Genomic DNA, 14,633 nt, shown 5'->3' with positions numbered 1-14,633 from the left:
AGTGGGAAGAGGTTTGTGCTTCTACACTTATACAGTGCAGAGTGGGAATGGGTTGGTGCTTCTACACTAATACAGTGCAGAGTGGGAATGGGTTGGTGCTTCTACACTAATACAGTGCATAGTGGGAATGGGTTGGTGCTTCTCCATTGAAGCAGTGCAGAGTGGGAATTGGTTGGTGTTTCCACATGAATACAGTGCAGTATGAATGGGTTGGTCCTTCTACACTAATTCAGTGCAGAGTGGGAATGGGTTGATTCTTCTACTCTAATACAGTGCAGAGTGGGAATTGGTTTGTGCTTCTACACTAACACAGTGCAGAGTGGGAATTGGTTGGTGCTTCTATATCAATACAGTGCAGTGTCAATGGGTTGGTACTTCTACACTAATACAGTGCAGAGTGGGAATGGGTTGGTCCTTCTACACTAATTCAGTGCAGAGTGGGAATCGTTTGGTCTTTTAACACTAATACAGTGCAGAGTGGGAATGGGTTGGTGCTTCTACACTAATACAGTGCAGAGTGGGAATGGGTAGTTGCTTCTCCAGTAATACATTGGAGAGTGGGAATGGGTTGGTGCTTCTACACTAATACAGTGCATAGTGGGAATGGGTTGGTGCTTCTCCATTGAAGCAGTGCAGAGTGGGAATTGGTTGGTGTTTCCACATGAATACAGTGCAGTATGAATGGGTTGGTCCTTCTACACTAATTCAGTGCAGAGTGGGAATGGGTTGATTCTTCTACTCTAATACAGTGCAGAGTGGGAATTGGTTTGTGCTTCTACACTAACACAGTGCAGAGTGGGAATTGGTTGGTGCTTCTATATCAATACAGTGCAGTGTCAATGGGTTGGTACTTCTACACTAATACAGTGCAGAGTGGGAATGGGTTGGTCCTTCTACACTAATTCAGTGCAGAGTGGGAATCGTTTGGTCTTTTAACACTAATACAGTGCAGAGTGGGAATGGGTTGGTGCTTCTACACTAATACAGTGCAGTGTGGGAATGGGTAGTTGCTTCTCCAGTAATACATTGGAGAGTGGGAATGGGTTGGTCCTTCTACACTAATACAGTTCAGAGTGGGAATGGGTTGGTGCTTCTACACTAATACATTGGAGAGTGGGAATGGGTTGGTCCTTCTACACTAATACAGTTCAGAGTGGGAATGGGTTGGTGCTTCTACACTAATACAGTTCAGAGTGGGAATGGGTTGGTGCTTCTACACTAATACAGTGCAGAGTGGGAATGGGTTGGTGCTTCTACACTAATACAGTGCATAGTGGGAATGGGTATGTGCTTCTCCATTGAAGCAGTGCAGAGTGTAAATTGGTTGGTGCTTCTACATCAATACTGTGCAGTATGAATGGGTTGGTACTTCTACAATTATACAGTGCAGAGTGGGAATGGGTTGATTCTTCTACTCTAATACAGTGAAGAGTGGGAATGGGTTGGTGGTTCTACACTAATACAGTGCAGAGTGGGAATGGTTTGGTGCTTCTCCATTGATGCAGTGCAGAGTGGGAATTGGTTGGTGCTTTCACACTAATTCAGTGCAGAGTGTGAATGGGTTGGTCCTTCTACACTAATTCAGTGCAGAGTGGGAATGGGTAGTTTCTTCTCCATTGATGCATGGCAGATTGGGAATTGGTTGGTGCTTCTACACTAATACAGTTCAGAGTGGGAATGGGTTGGTGATTCTACACTAATACAGGTCAAAGTGGGAAGAGGTTTGTGCTTCTACACTTATACAGTGCAGAGCGGAATGGTTTGGTGCTTCTACACTAATACAGTGCAGAGTGGGAATGGGTTGGTCCTTCTACACTAATACAGTGCATAGTGGGAATGGGTTGGTGCTTCTCCATTGAAGTAGTGCAGAGTGGGAATTGGTTGGTGCTTCTACATCAATACAGTGCAGTATGAATGGATTGGTCCTTCTACACTAATACAGTGCAGAGTGGGAATGGGTTGATTCTTCTACTCTAATACAGTGCAGAGTGGGAATTGGTTGGTGCTTTTACACTAATACAGTGCAGAGTGGGAATGGTTTGGTGCTTCTCCATTGATGCAGTGCAGAGTGGGAATCGGTTGGTGCTTTCACACTAATACAGTGCAGAGTGGGAATGGGTTGGTCCTTCTACACTAATTCAGTGCAGAGTGGGAAAGGGTTGGTGCTTCTACACGAATACAGTGCAGAGTGGGAAAGTGTAGTTGCTTCTCCATTGATGCTTTGCAGAGTGGGAATGGATTGGTGCTTCTACACTAATACAGTGCAGAGTGGGAATGGGTTGGTGCTTCTACACTAATACAGTACATAGTGGGAATGGGTTGGGGCTTCTCCATTGAAGCAGTGCAGAGTGGGAATTGGTTGTTGCTTCTACATCAATACAGTGCAGTATGAATGGGTTGGTACTTCTACACTAATACAGTGCAGAGTGGGAATGGGTTGGTCCTTCTACACTAATACAGTGCAGAGTGGGAATGGGTTGGTTCTTCTACACTAATACAGTTCAGAGTGGGAAAGGGTTGGTGCTTCTACACGAATACAGTGCAGAGTGGGAAAGTGTAGTTGCATCTCCATTGATGCATGGCAAAGTGGGAACGGGTCGGTGCTTCTACACTAATGCAGTGCAGAGTGGGAATGGGTTGGTCCTTCTACACTAATACAGTGCAGAGTGGGAATGGGTTGGTTTTTCTACACTAATACAGTTCAGAGTGGGAAAGGGTTGGTGCTTCTACACGAATACAGTGCAGAGTGGGAAAGTGTAGTTGTTTCTCCATTGATGCATGGCAAAGTGGGAACGGGTCGGTGCTTCTACACTAATACAGTGCAGAGTGGGAATGGGTTGGTTCTTCTACACTAATACAGTTCAGAGTGGGAAAGGGTTGGTAGTTCTACACGAATACAGTGCAGAGTGGGAAAGTGTAGTTGCTTCTCCATTGATGCATGGCAGATTGGGAATTGGTTGGTGCTTCTACACTAATACAGTGCAGAGTGGGAATGGGTTGGTGCTTCTACACTAATACAGTGCAGAGTGGGAATGGGTTGGTGCTTCTACACTAATACAGTGCATAGTGGGAATGGGTTGGTGCTTCTCCATTGAAGCAGTGCAGAGTGGGAATTGGTTGGTGTTTCTACATGAATACAGTGCAGTATGAATGGGTTGGTCCTTCTACACTAATTCAGTGCAGAGTGGGAATGGGTTGATTCTTCTACTCTAATACAGTGCAGAGTGGGAATGGGTTAGTGCGTCTCCCTTGAAGCAGTGCAGAGTGGGAATGGGTTGATTCTTCTACTCTAATACAGTCCAGAGTGGGAATTGGTTTGTGCTTCTACACTAACACAGTGCAGAGTGGGAATTGGTTGGTGCTTCTATATCAATACAGTGCAGTGTGAATGGGTTGGTACTTCTACACTAATACAGTGCAGAGTGGGAATGGGTTGGTCCTTCTACACTAATTCAGTGCAGAGTGGGAATCGTTTTGTCTTTTAACACTAATACAGTGCAGAGTGGGAATGGGTTGGTCCTTCTACACTAATACAGTGCAGAGTGGGAATGGGTTGGTTCTTCTACACTAATACAGTTAAGAGTGGGAAAGGGTTGGTGCTTCTACACGAATACAGTGCAGAGTGGGAAAGTGTAGTTGCTTGTCCATTGATGCATGGCAGATTGGGAATTGGTTGGTGCTTCTACACTAATACAGTTCAGAGTGGGAATGGGTTGGTGCTTCTACACTAATACAGGTCAAAGTGGGAAGAGGTTTGTGCTTCTACACTAATACAGTGCATAGTGGGAATGGGTTGGTGCTTCTCCATTGAAGCAGTGCAGAGTGGGAATTGGTTGGTGTTTCTACATGAATACAGTGCAGTATGAATGGGTTGGTCCTTCTACACTAATTCAGTGCAGAGTGGGAATCGTTTGGTCTTTTAACACTAATACAGTGCAGAGTGGGAATGGGTTGGTCCTTCTACACTAATACAGTTCAGAGTGGGAATGGGTTGGTGCTTCTACACTAATACAGTTCAGAGTGGGAATGGGTTTGTGCTTCTACACTAATACATTGGAGAGTGGGAATGGGTTGGTCCTTCTACACTAATACAGTTCAGAGTGGGAATGGGTTGGTGCTTCTACACTACAGTTCAGAGTGGGAATGGGTTGGTGCTTCTACACTAATACAGTGCAGAGTGGGAATGGGTTGGTGCTTCTACACTAATACAGTGCAGAGTGGGAATGGGTTGGTGCTTCTACACTAATACAGTGCAGAATGGGAATGGGTTGGTGCTTCTACACTAATACAGTGCAGAGTGGGAATGGGTTGGTGCTTCTACACTAATACAGTGCAGAATGGGAAAGGGTTGGTGCTTCTAGACGAATACAGTGCAGAGTGGGAAAGTGTTGTTGCTTCTCCATTGATGCATGGCAGATTGGGAATTGGTTGGTGCTTCTACACTAATACAGTTCAGAGTGGGAATGGGTTGGTGCTTCTACACTTATACAGTGCAGAGCGGGAATGGGTTGGTGCTTCTACACTAATACAGGTGAAAGTGGGAAGAGGTTTGTGCTTCTACACTTATACAGTACAGAGCGGGAATGGGTTGGTGCTTCTACACTAATACAGTGCAGAGTGGGAATGGGTTGGTGCTTCTACACTAATACAGTGCATAGTGGGAATGGGTTGGTGCTTCTCCATTGAAGCAGTGCAGAGTGTAAATTGGTTGGTGCTTCTACATCAATACAGTGCAGTATGAATGGGTTGGTACTTCTACAATTATACAGTGCAGAGTGGGAATGGGTTGATTCTTCTACTCTAATACAGTGAAGAGTGGGACTGGGTTGGTGGTTCTACACTAATACAGTTCAGAGTGGGAATGGGTTGGTGCTTCTACACTAATACAGTGCAGAATGGGAATGGTTTGGTGCTTCTCCATTGATGCAGTGCAGAGTGGGAATGGGTTGGTGCTTCTACACTAATACAGTGCAGAATGGGAAAGGGTTGGTGCTTCTAGACGAATACAGTGCAGAGTGGGAAAGTGTTGTTGCTTCTCCATTAATGCATGGCAGATTGGGAATTGGTTGGTGCTTCTACACTAATACAGTTCAGAGTGGGAATGGGTTGGTGCTTCTACACTTATACAGTGCAGAGCGGGAATGGGTTGGTGCTTCTACACTAATACAGGTCAAAGTGGGAAGAGGTTTGTGCTTCTACACTTATACAGTGCAGAGTGGGAATGGGTTGGTCCTTCTACACTAATACAGTGCACAGTGGGAATGGGTTGATGCTTCTCCATTGAAGCAGTGCAGAGTGGGAATTGGTTTGTGCTTCTACATCAATACAGTGCAGTATGAATGGGTTGGTCCTTCTACACTAATACAGTGCAGAGTGGGAATGGGTTGATTCTTCTACTCTAATACAGTGCAGAGTGGGAATTGGTTGGTGCTTTTACACTAATACAGTTCAGAGTGGGAATGGGTTGGTGCTTCTACACTAATACATTGGAGAGTGGGAATGGGTTGGTCCTTCTACACTAATACAGTTCAGAGTGGGAATGTGTTGGTGCTTCTACACTAATACAGTGCAGAATGGGAAAGGGTTGGTGCTTCTAGACGAATACAGTGCAGAGTGGGAAAGTGTAGTTGCTTCTCCATTGATGCATGGCAGATTGGGAATTGGTTGGTGCTTCTACACTAATACAGTTCAGAGTGGGAATGGGTTGGTGCTTCTACACTTATACAGTGCAGAGCGGGAATGGGTTGGTGCTTCTACACTAATACAGTGCAGAGTGGGAATGGGTTGGTGCTTCTACACTAATACAGTGCATAGTGGGAATGGGTTGGTGCTTCTCCATTGAAGCAGTGCAGAGTGTAAATTGGTTGGTGCTTCTACATCAATACAGTGCAGTATGAATGGGTTGGTACTTCTACAATTATACAGTGCAGAGTGGGAATGGGTTGATTCTTCTACTCTAATACAGTGAAGAGTGGGACTGGGTTGGTGGTTCTACACTAATACAGTTCAGAGTGGGAATGGGTTGGTGCTTCTACACTAATACAGTGCAGAATGGGAATGGTTTGGTGCTTCTCCATTGATGCAGTGCAGAGTGGGAATGGGTTGGTGCTTCTACACTAATACAGTGCAGAATGGGAAAGGGTTGGTGCTTCTAGACGAATACAGTGCAGAGTGGGAAAGTGTTGTTGCTTCTCCATTGATGCATGGCAGATTGGGAATTGGTTGGTGCTTCTACACTAATACAGTTCAGAGTGGGAATGGGTTGGTGCTTCTACACTTATACAGTGCAGAGCGGGAATGGGTTGGTGCTTCTACACTAATACAGGTCAAAGTGGGAAGAGGTTTGTGCTTCTACACTTATACAGTGCAGAGCGGGAATGGGTTGGTGCTTCTACACTAATACAGGTCAAAGTGGGAAGAGGTTTGTGCTTCTACACTTATACAGTGCACAGTGGGAATGGGTTGATGCTTCTCCATTGAAGCAGTGCAGAGTGGGAATTGGTTTGTGCTTCTACATCAATACAGTGCAGTATGAATGGGTTGGTCCTTCTACACTAATACAGTGCAGAGTGGGAATGGGTTGATTCTTCTACTCTAATACAGTGCAGAGTGGGAATTGGTTGGTGCTTTTACACTAATACAGTTCAGAGTGGGAATGGGTTGGTGCTTCTACACTAATACATTGGAGAGTGGGAATGGGTTGGTCCTTCTACACTAATACAGTTCAGAGTGGGAATGTGTTGGTGCTTCTACACTAATACAGTTCAGAGTGGGAATGGGTTGGTGCTTCTACACTAATACAGTGCAGAGTGGGAATGGGTTGGTGCTTCTACACTAATACAGTGCATAGTGGGAATGGGTTGGTGCTTCTCCATTGAAGCAGTGCAGAGTGTAAATTGGTTGGTGCTTCTACATCAATACAGTGCAGTATGAATGGGTTGGTACTTCTACAATTATACAGTGCAGAGTGGGAATGGGTTGATTCTTCTACTCTAATACAGTGAAGAGTGGGACTGGGTTGGTGGTTCTACACTAATACAGTTCAGAGTGGGAATGGGTTGGTACTTCTACACTAATACAGTGCAGAATGGGAATGGTTTGGTGCTTCTCCATTGATGCAGTGCAGAGTGGGAATTGGTTGGTGCTTTCACACTAATTCAGTGCAGAGTGTGAATGGGTTGGTCCTTCTACACTAATTCAGTGCAGAGTGGGATTCGGTTGGTCTTTTTACACTAACAGTGCAGAGTGGGAATGGGTTGGTGCTTCTACACTAATACAGTTCAGAGTGGGAATGGGTTGGTGCTGCTACAGTAATACAGGTCAGAGTGGGAATGGGTTGGTGCTGCTACACTAATACAGTGCAGAATGGGAATGGGTTGGTGCTTCTACACTAATACAGTGCAGAGTGGGAATGGGTTGGTGCTTCTACACTAATACAGTGCAGAATGGGAAAGGGTTGGTGCTTCTAGACGAATACAGTGCAGAGTGGGAAAGTGTAGTTGCTTCTCCATTGATGCATGGCAGATTGGGAATTGGTTGGTGCTTCTACACTAATACAGTTCAGAGTGGGAATGGGTTGGTGCTTCTACACTTATACAGTGCAGAGCGGGAATGGGTTGGTGCTTCTACACTAATACAGGTCAAAGTGGGAAGAGGTTTGTGCTTCTACACTTATACAGTGCAGAGCGGGAATGGGTTGATTCTTCTACTCTAATACAGTGCAGAGTGGGAATTTGTTGGTGCTTTTACACTAATACAGTGCAGAGTGGGAATGGTTTGGTGCTTCTCCATTGATGCAGTGCAGAGTGGGAATCGGTTGGTGCTTTCACACTAATTCAGTGCAGAGTGTGAATGGGTTGGTACCTACATTTTACATTTTACATTTTAGTCATTTAGCAGACGCTCTTATCCAGAGCGACTTACAGTAGTGAATGCATACATTTCATACAATTTCATACATTTTTTTTCTGTGCTGGCCCCCCGTGGGGTACCTCTAAACTAATACAGTGGAGAGTGGGAATGGGTTGGTGCTTTTACACTAATACAGTGCAGAGTGGGAATGGTGTGGTGCTTCTAAACAAATATAGTTCAGAGAGGGAATGGGTTGGTGCTTCTACACTAATACATTGCAGAGTGGGAATTGGTTGGTGCTTCTACACTAATACAGTTCAGAGTGGGAATGGGTTGGTGAATCTACACTAATACAGTGCATAGTGGGAATGGGTTGGTGTTTCTCCATTGAAGCAGTGCAGAGTGGGAATTGGTTGTTGCTTCTACATCAATACAGTGCAGTATGAATGGGTTGGTACTTCTACACTAATACAGTGCAGAGTGGGAATGGGTTGGTCCTTCTACACTAATACAGTGCAGAGTGGGAATGGGTTGGTTCTTCTACACTAATACAGTTCAGAGTGGGAAAGGGTTGGTGCTTCTACACGAATACAGTGCAGAGTGGGAAAGTGTAGTTGCTTCTCCATTGATGCATGGCAGAGTGGGAACGGGTCGGTGCTTCTACACTAATACAGTGCAGAGTGGGAATGGGTTGGTCCTTCTACACTAATACAGTGCAGAGTGGGAATGGGTTGGTTCTTCTACACTAATACAGTTCACAGTGGGAAAGGGTTGGTGCTTCTACACGAATACAGTGCAGAGTGGGAAAGTGTAGTTGCTTCTCCATTGATGCATGGCAGATTCGGAATTGGTTGGTGCTTCTACACTTATACAGTGCATAGTGGGAATGGGTTTGTGCTTCTCCATTGAAGCAGTGCAGAGTGGTAATTGGTTGGTGTTTCTACATCAATACAGTGCAGTATGAATGGGTTGGTCCTTCTACACTAATACAGTGCAGAGTGGGAATGGGTTGATTCTTCTACTCTAATACAGTGCAGAGTGGGAATTGGTTGGTGCTTTTACACTCATTCAGTGCAGAGTGGGAATGGTTTGGTGCTTCTACACTAATACAGTGCAGAGTGGGAATGGGTTGGTGCTTCTCCATTGATGCATGACAGATTGGGAATGGGTTGGTGCTTCTCCATTGAAGCAGTGCAGAGTGTAAATTGGTTGGTGCTTCTACAATTATACAGTGCAGTATGAATGGGTTGGTACTTCTACAATTATACAGTGCAGAGTGGGAATTGGTTGGTGCTTCTACACTAACACAGTGAAGAGTGGGAACAGGTCGGTGCTTCTACACTAATACAGTGCAGAGTGGGAATGGGTTGGTCCTTCTACACTAATACAGTGCAGAGTGGGAATGGGTTGGTTCTTCTACACTAATACAGTTCAGAGTGGGAAAGGGTTGGTGCTTCTACACGAATACAGTGCAGAGTGGGAAAGTGTAGTTGCTTCTCCATTGATGCATGGCAGATTCGGAATTGGTTGGTGCTTCTACACTTATACAGTGCAGAGCGGGAATGGGTTGGTGCTTCTACACTAATATCTTGAAGAGTGTCAATGGGTAGTTGATTCTCCATTGATGCAAGACAGAGTGGGAATGGGTTGGTGCTTCTACACTAATACAGTGCAGAGTGGGAATGGGTTGGTGCTTCTACACTAATACAGTGCATAGTGGGAATGGGTTGGTGCTTCTCCATTGAAGCAGTGCAGAGTGGGAATTGGTTGGTGTTTCTACATCAATACAGTGCAGTATGAATGGGTTGGTCCTTCTACACTAATACAGTGCAGAGTGGGAATGGGTTGATTCTTCTACTCTAATACAGTGCAGAGTGGGAATTGGTTGGTGCTTTTACACTCATTCAGTGCAGAGTGGGAATGGTTTGGTGCTTCTCCATTGATGCAGTGCAGAGTGGGAATTGGTTGGTGCTTTCACACTAATTCAGTGCAGAGTGTGAATGGGTTGGTACCTCTAAACTAATACAGTGGAGAGTGGGAATGGGTTGGTGCTTCTCCATTGAAGCAGTGCAGAGTGGGAATGGTTTGATTCTTCTACTCTAATACAGGTCAGAGTGGGAATTGGTTGGTGCTTCTACACTAACACAGTGCAGAGTGGGAATGGGTTGGTGCTTCTAAACTAATACAGTTCAGAGTAGGAATGGGTTGGTGCTTCTACACTAATACAGTGCAGAGTGGGAAAGTGTAGTTGCTTCTCCATTGATGCATGGCAGATTGGGAATTGGTTGGTGCTTCTACTTTAATACAGTTCAGAGTGGGAATGGGTTGGTGCTTCTACACTAATACAGGTCAAATTAGGAAGAGGTTTGTGCTTCTACAATTATACAGTGCAGAGCTGGAATGGGTTGGTGCTTCTACACTAATACAGTGCAGAGTGGGAATGTGTTGGTGCTTCTACACTAATACAGTGCATAGTGGGAATGGGTTGGTGCTTCTCCATTGAAGCAGTGCAGAGTGGGAATTGGTTGGTGTTTCTACATCAATACAGTGCAGTATGAATGGGTTGGTCCTTCTACACTAATACAGTGCAGAGTGGGAATGGGTTGATTCTTCTACTCTAATACAGTGCAGAGTGGGAATTGGTTGGTGCTTTCACACTAATTCAGTGCAGAGTGTGAATGGGTTGGTGCTTCTAAACTAATACAGTTCAGAGTAGGAATGGGTTGGTGCTTCTACACGAATACAGTGCAGAGTGGGAAAGTGTAGTTGCTTCTCCATTGATGCAGTGCAGAGTGGGAATTGGTTGATGCTTTCACACTAATTCAGTGCAGAGTGTGAATGGGTTGGTGCTTCTCCATTGAAGCAGTGCAGCGTGGAAATTGGTTGGTGCTTCTATATCAATACAGTGCAGTGTGAATGGGTTGGTAATTCTACACTAATACAGTGCAGAGTGGGAATGGGTTGGTCCTTCTACACTAATTCAGTGCAGAGTGGGAATCGTTTGGTCTTTTAACACTAATATATTGCAGAGTGGGAATGTGTAGTTGCTTCTCCATTGATGCATGACAGATTGGGAATGGGTTGGTCCTTCTACACTAACACAGTTCAGAGTGGGAATGGGTTGGTGCTTCTCCATTAATACAGTGCATAGTGGGAATGGGTTGGTGCTTCTACACTAATACAGTGCAGAGTGGGAATGGGTTGGTGCTTCTACACTAATACAGTGCATAGTGGGAATGGGTTGGTGCTTCTACACTAATACAGTGCAGAGTGGGAATGGGTTGGTGCTTCTACACTAATACAGTGCATAGTGGGAATGGGTTGGTGCTTCTCCATTGAAGCAGTGCAGAGTGTAAATTGGTTGGTGCTTCTACAATTATACAGTGCAGTATGAATGGGTTGGTACTTCTACAATTATACAGTGCAGAGTGGGAATTGGTTGGTGCTTCTACACTAACACAGTGAAGAGTGGGAATGGGTTGGTGCTGCTACACTAATACAGGTCAGAATGGGAATGGGTTGGTGCTTCTTCACTAATACAGTGCAGAATGGGAATGGGTTGTGCTTCTACACTAATACAGTGCAGAGTGGGAATGGGTTGTGCTTCTACACTAATACAGTGCAGAGTGGGAATGGGTTGTGCTTCTACACTAATACAGTGCAGAGTGGGAATGGGTTGTGCTTCTACACTAATACAGTTCAGAGTGGGAATGGGTTGGTGCTTCTCTCCTGTCAGCAGCCTGGTGCTGAGGTGCTGGGGGTCGATACTAAAGCCTGTCACGTTGTGGAAGGGGAATCGGTCGGCTACCCCAGACAGCAACTTGATGAGGCTCCCTGATGAATGTCCAAAACCTCGTCGCATGCTGGCTCTCTCACGCACACACACACACAGCAAGTCGATGACTCAGAGGTCTCTCTCTCAGCTCAAACAGGAATGATAATGCCGGATTCAAAGCAGGCAGCTGGAGTCCCTGTGTTGAGTTACACACACCCACGCATGCACACACACACACACACACACACACGACACACAGACACACAGACAGACAGACAGACAGACAGACAGACAGACAGACAGACAGACAGACAGACAGACAGACAGACAGACACCCTATGCTGGGCCTCATACACTCACTCTCAGGTCTTATCTCCCCAGCTCAGCCACTCAAACACACCCTCTCATTACATCACACACATCCCCCTCCGACAGCTGTAAAGAACAGACTCTCCTATCAAAGGAACAGGGGAAGAGTAGTTCTCATCACACTGTCTCTCCTGTCTGTTCAATAGGACAGGTTGGGATTTAATGAGCAGTTTTCATCACACTGTCTCCTGTCTGTTCAATAGGACAGGTTAGGATTTAATGAGTAGTTCTCATCACACTGTCTCCTGTCTGTCCAATAGGACAGGTTAGGATTTAATGAGTAGTTCTCATCACACTGTCTCTCCTGTCTGTCCAATAGGACAGGTTAGGATTTAATGAGTAGTTCTCATCACACTGTCTCCTGTCTGTCCAATAGGACAGGTTAGGATTTAATGAGCAGTTCTCATCACACTGTCTCCTGTCTGTCCAATAGGACAGGTTAGGATTTAATGAGCAGTTCTCATCACACTGTCTCTCCTGTCTGTTCAATAGGACAGGTTAGGATTTCATTAATATTTCTCATCACACTGTGTTTGTGTGTGTGTGTGTGTGTGTGTGTAGGCCCTGTGGCCCAGGTGGAGGCCCTAAAGGAAGAGAATGACTCTCTGCGCTGTCAGCTGGACGCCTACAGGAACGAGGTGGAGCTGCTGAAGCAGGAGCAGGGCAAAAACCAAGAACACACACCTCCACAACACAGTGAAGAGAACACCATCAGGCAGCAACAACTAACCTTTCTACAACAGGCACTACAGGGAATGCAGAAGGTACTACTTCTACCAGACATACCCACTTGTGTTAACTTCTTGCAGCAGTCCCTACTTTGGATTTATTTTAATCAATTCCACAGGAATTTTTCATTTCCTGGTTCCATACAGATATTAAACCCCTGCAGATTCTGGCTGGTGAGACTCATAATCCATTGGTTTGGCTTCCTGGGGTGACCAGTCGTATTGAGGAAAAGTTACTTTTAATAGAGGTGGATAGAGAACTGCCCTCCCAATCTCACACACACATACGCACACACACACAACACTGAGAAAGAGGGAGAAAGAGGAGTAGGGCTAGAGGGAGGCATAGAGAGCGAGAGCAAGAGGGGTGCACTCTGAGAGTAGGATGGATAGAGAGATATAAAGAACAATAGAAAGACTTGACAGGAAGAGAGTCATTCTAGAATCTGATCAGTCTGCTGACCTAGACGCTGTACACAAACTAATACCAGCTGGAGGGGTTTTCTAATCAAATATCCCCCTCAGAGAAAACAAACTGTTGGTTAAACAACCATCAGGCAGGAAATATGTTGCTTCCATCACCTGCTGGGTCATCAAATATCCTCAAGTAGTCAACGGTCATGCTCATATGAATAGACAAATGGTAATTACATTTCCAACATGCAAGTTTCAACATTACCATGAAAATATTAAATGAATGGATAGAAATGAGGAGGAAGAGATGAAAATGGAGTACTTCATATTGCTCTGTGCTAAATTGTGATATCAGGCAGGCTCTGGCAAATTACCATAACATTTTATCAGCAGGTGATTTGAGTCTGCCCAAGTTCTATGAATTTCTTCCACTTCTGAGTCATGTAATACTTGCGTATTTCAGCCTAAACCCAACTGAGACTGTGATATAGTTTTTTTAAGGTGAAATGGATAAGGAGAAAGGACTTTTCAGCTTCTACATGGTTCTGACCTACATAGAGAAGCTATAAGCTAAAAGTTCCTTACTCGATGGCAAATCCTGAAACATAAGGGTTAGCACCGCTGGCTAACATGGTTTCCTCTATGGAGCTTATGGATAAGGGGTTAATAACTAGCATGAGTCATATGCCTGTAGTAAGCAAGAATCTGTAGCGGTGTCTTCTCGGTCTTAAGGATTAGCTTGCATCTGTAGCTAACTGTGCCTGGGTTAGGTATCATCTGTGCTTTCTCTGTCTTAAGGGTTAGTTAGCATCTGTAGCTAAATGTATCTCCTCTGTATCAGAAGCTTAAAGGTTAGTTAGCTTACTGTATGTGGCTCACTGTATGTCCTTTGTATTTGCAGCAACTGCTGAAGATGCGTGAGGAAATGAAACAGAGGGAGGCAGAGTTGGAGAAGAGTGTGGAGGACAAACAGCAGCTGGAGCTCCAAGTACAGAGCCTCAAGGAAGGACTGGAGAGTCTGAAGAAAACACGCACACCACAGGTCAGTAACACACACACACCACAGGTCAGTAACACACGCACACCACAGGTCAGTAACACACACACACACACACACACACACACACACACACACACACACCCCACAGGTCAGTAACACACACATACACACACACACACACAAGAAAGGCATTTTACTGTACTTGTGCGTCTGACACAACACTTGTGTGAGACATTTCTAGATAATGTCAGCCATCTTGTAGTCATGTTCCCTGATACAATAGTTAGCTGCCCCTCATTGTCTTATTGTAACCTCAGTTCTCTTCACCATTAGTTTCTTTGTTTCCCTCTGAGAACAAGGAGGGATGGGATGAAGGCTCTCAGTCAAGAGAGAATACTGTGTGTGGTTCATGAGTTTGGCTGGCTTTAAAGACTCCTGGGGTTTGAAATGCAATTACCATATCTGATTTGTGCTGTAATAAGAATGAAATTAGTTC

At 45.0% G+C, this 14,633-nt stretch overlaps 1 protein-coding gene across 1 annotated transcript in view; it reads left to right on the top strand.

Moving 5' to 3' along the window:
- The window catches only part of LOC106604464 (ecto-NOX disulfide-thiol exchanger 2-like), a 225,390-nt gene that overhangs the window by 151,834 nt on the left and 58,923 nt on the right, over positions 1-14,633 (top strand). Inside the window, exons 9-10 of the mRNA XM_014199103.2 lie at positions 12,557-12,759; positions 14,039-14,179. Coding sequence (XP_014054578.2) covers positions 12,557-12,759; positions 14,039-14,179 — 344 coding nt within the window. The remainder of the gene's footprint in view (positions 1-12,556; positions 12,760-14,038; positions 14,180-14,633) is intronic.

This window comes from Salmo salar, chromosome ssa05, assembly GCF_905237065.1.
Source record: "Salmo salar chromosome ssa05, Ssal_v3.1, whole genome shotgun sequence".
NCBI classification, from domain to species: domain Eukaryota; kingdom Metazoa; phylum Chordata; class Actinopteri; order Salmoniformes; family Salmonidae; genus Salmo; species Salmo salar.
The sequence above is the reverse complement of the archived record's forward strand: the minus strand, read 5'-3'. Positions and strand labels throughout refer to the sequence as shown.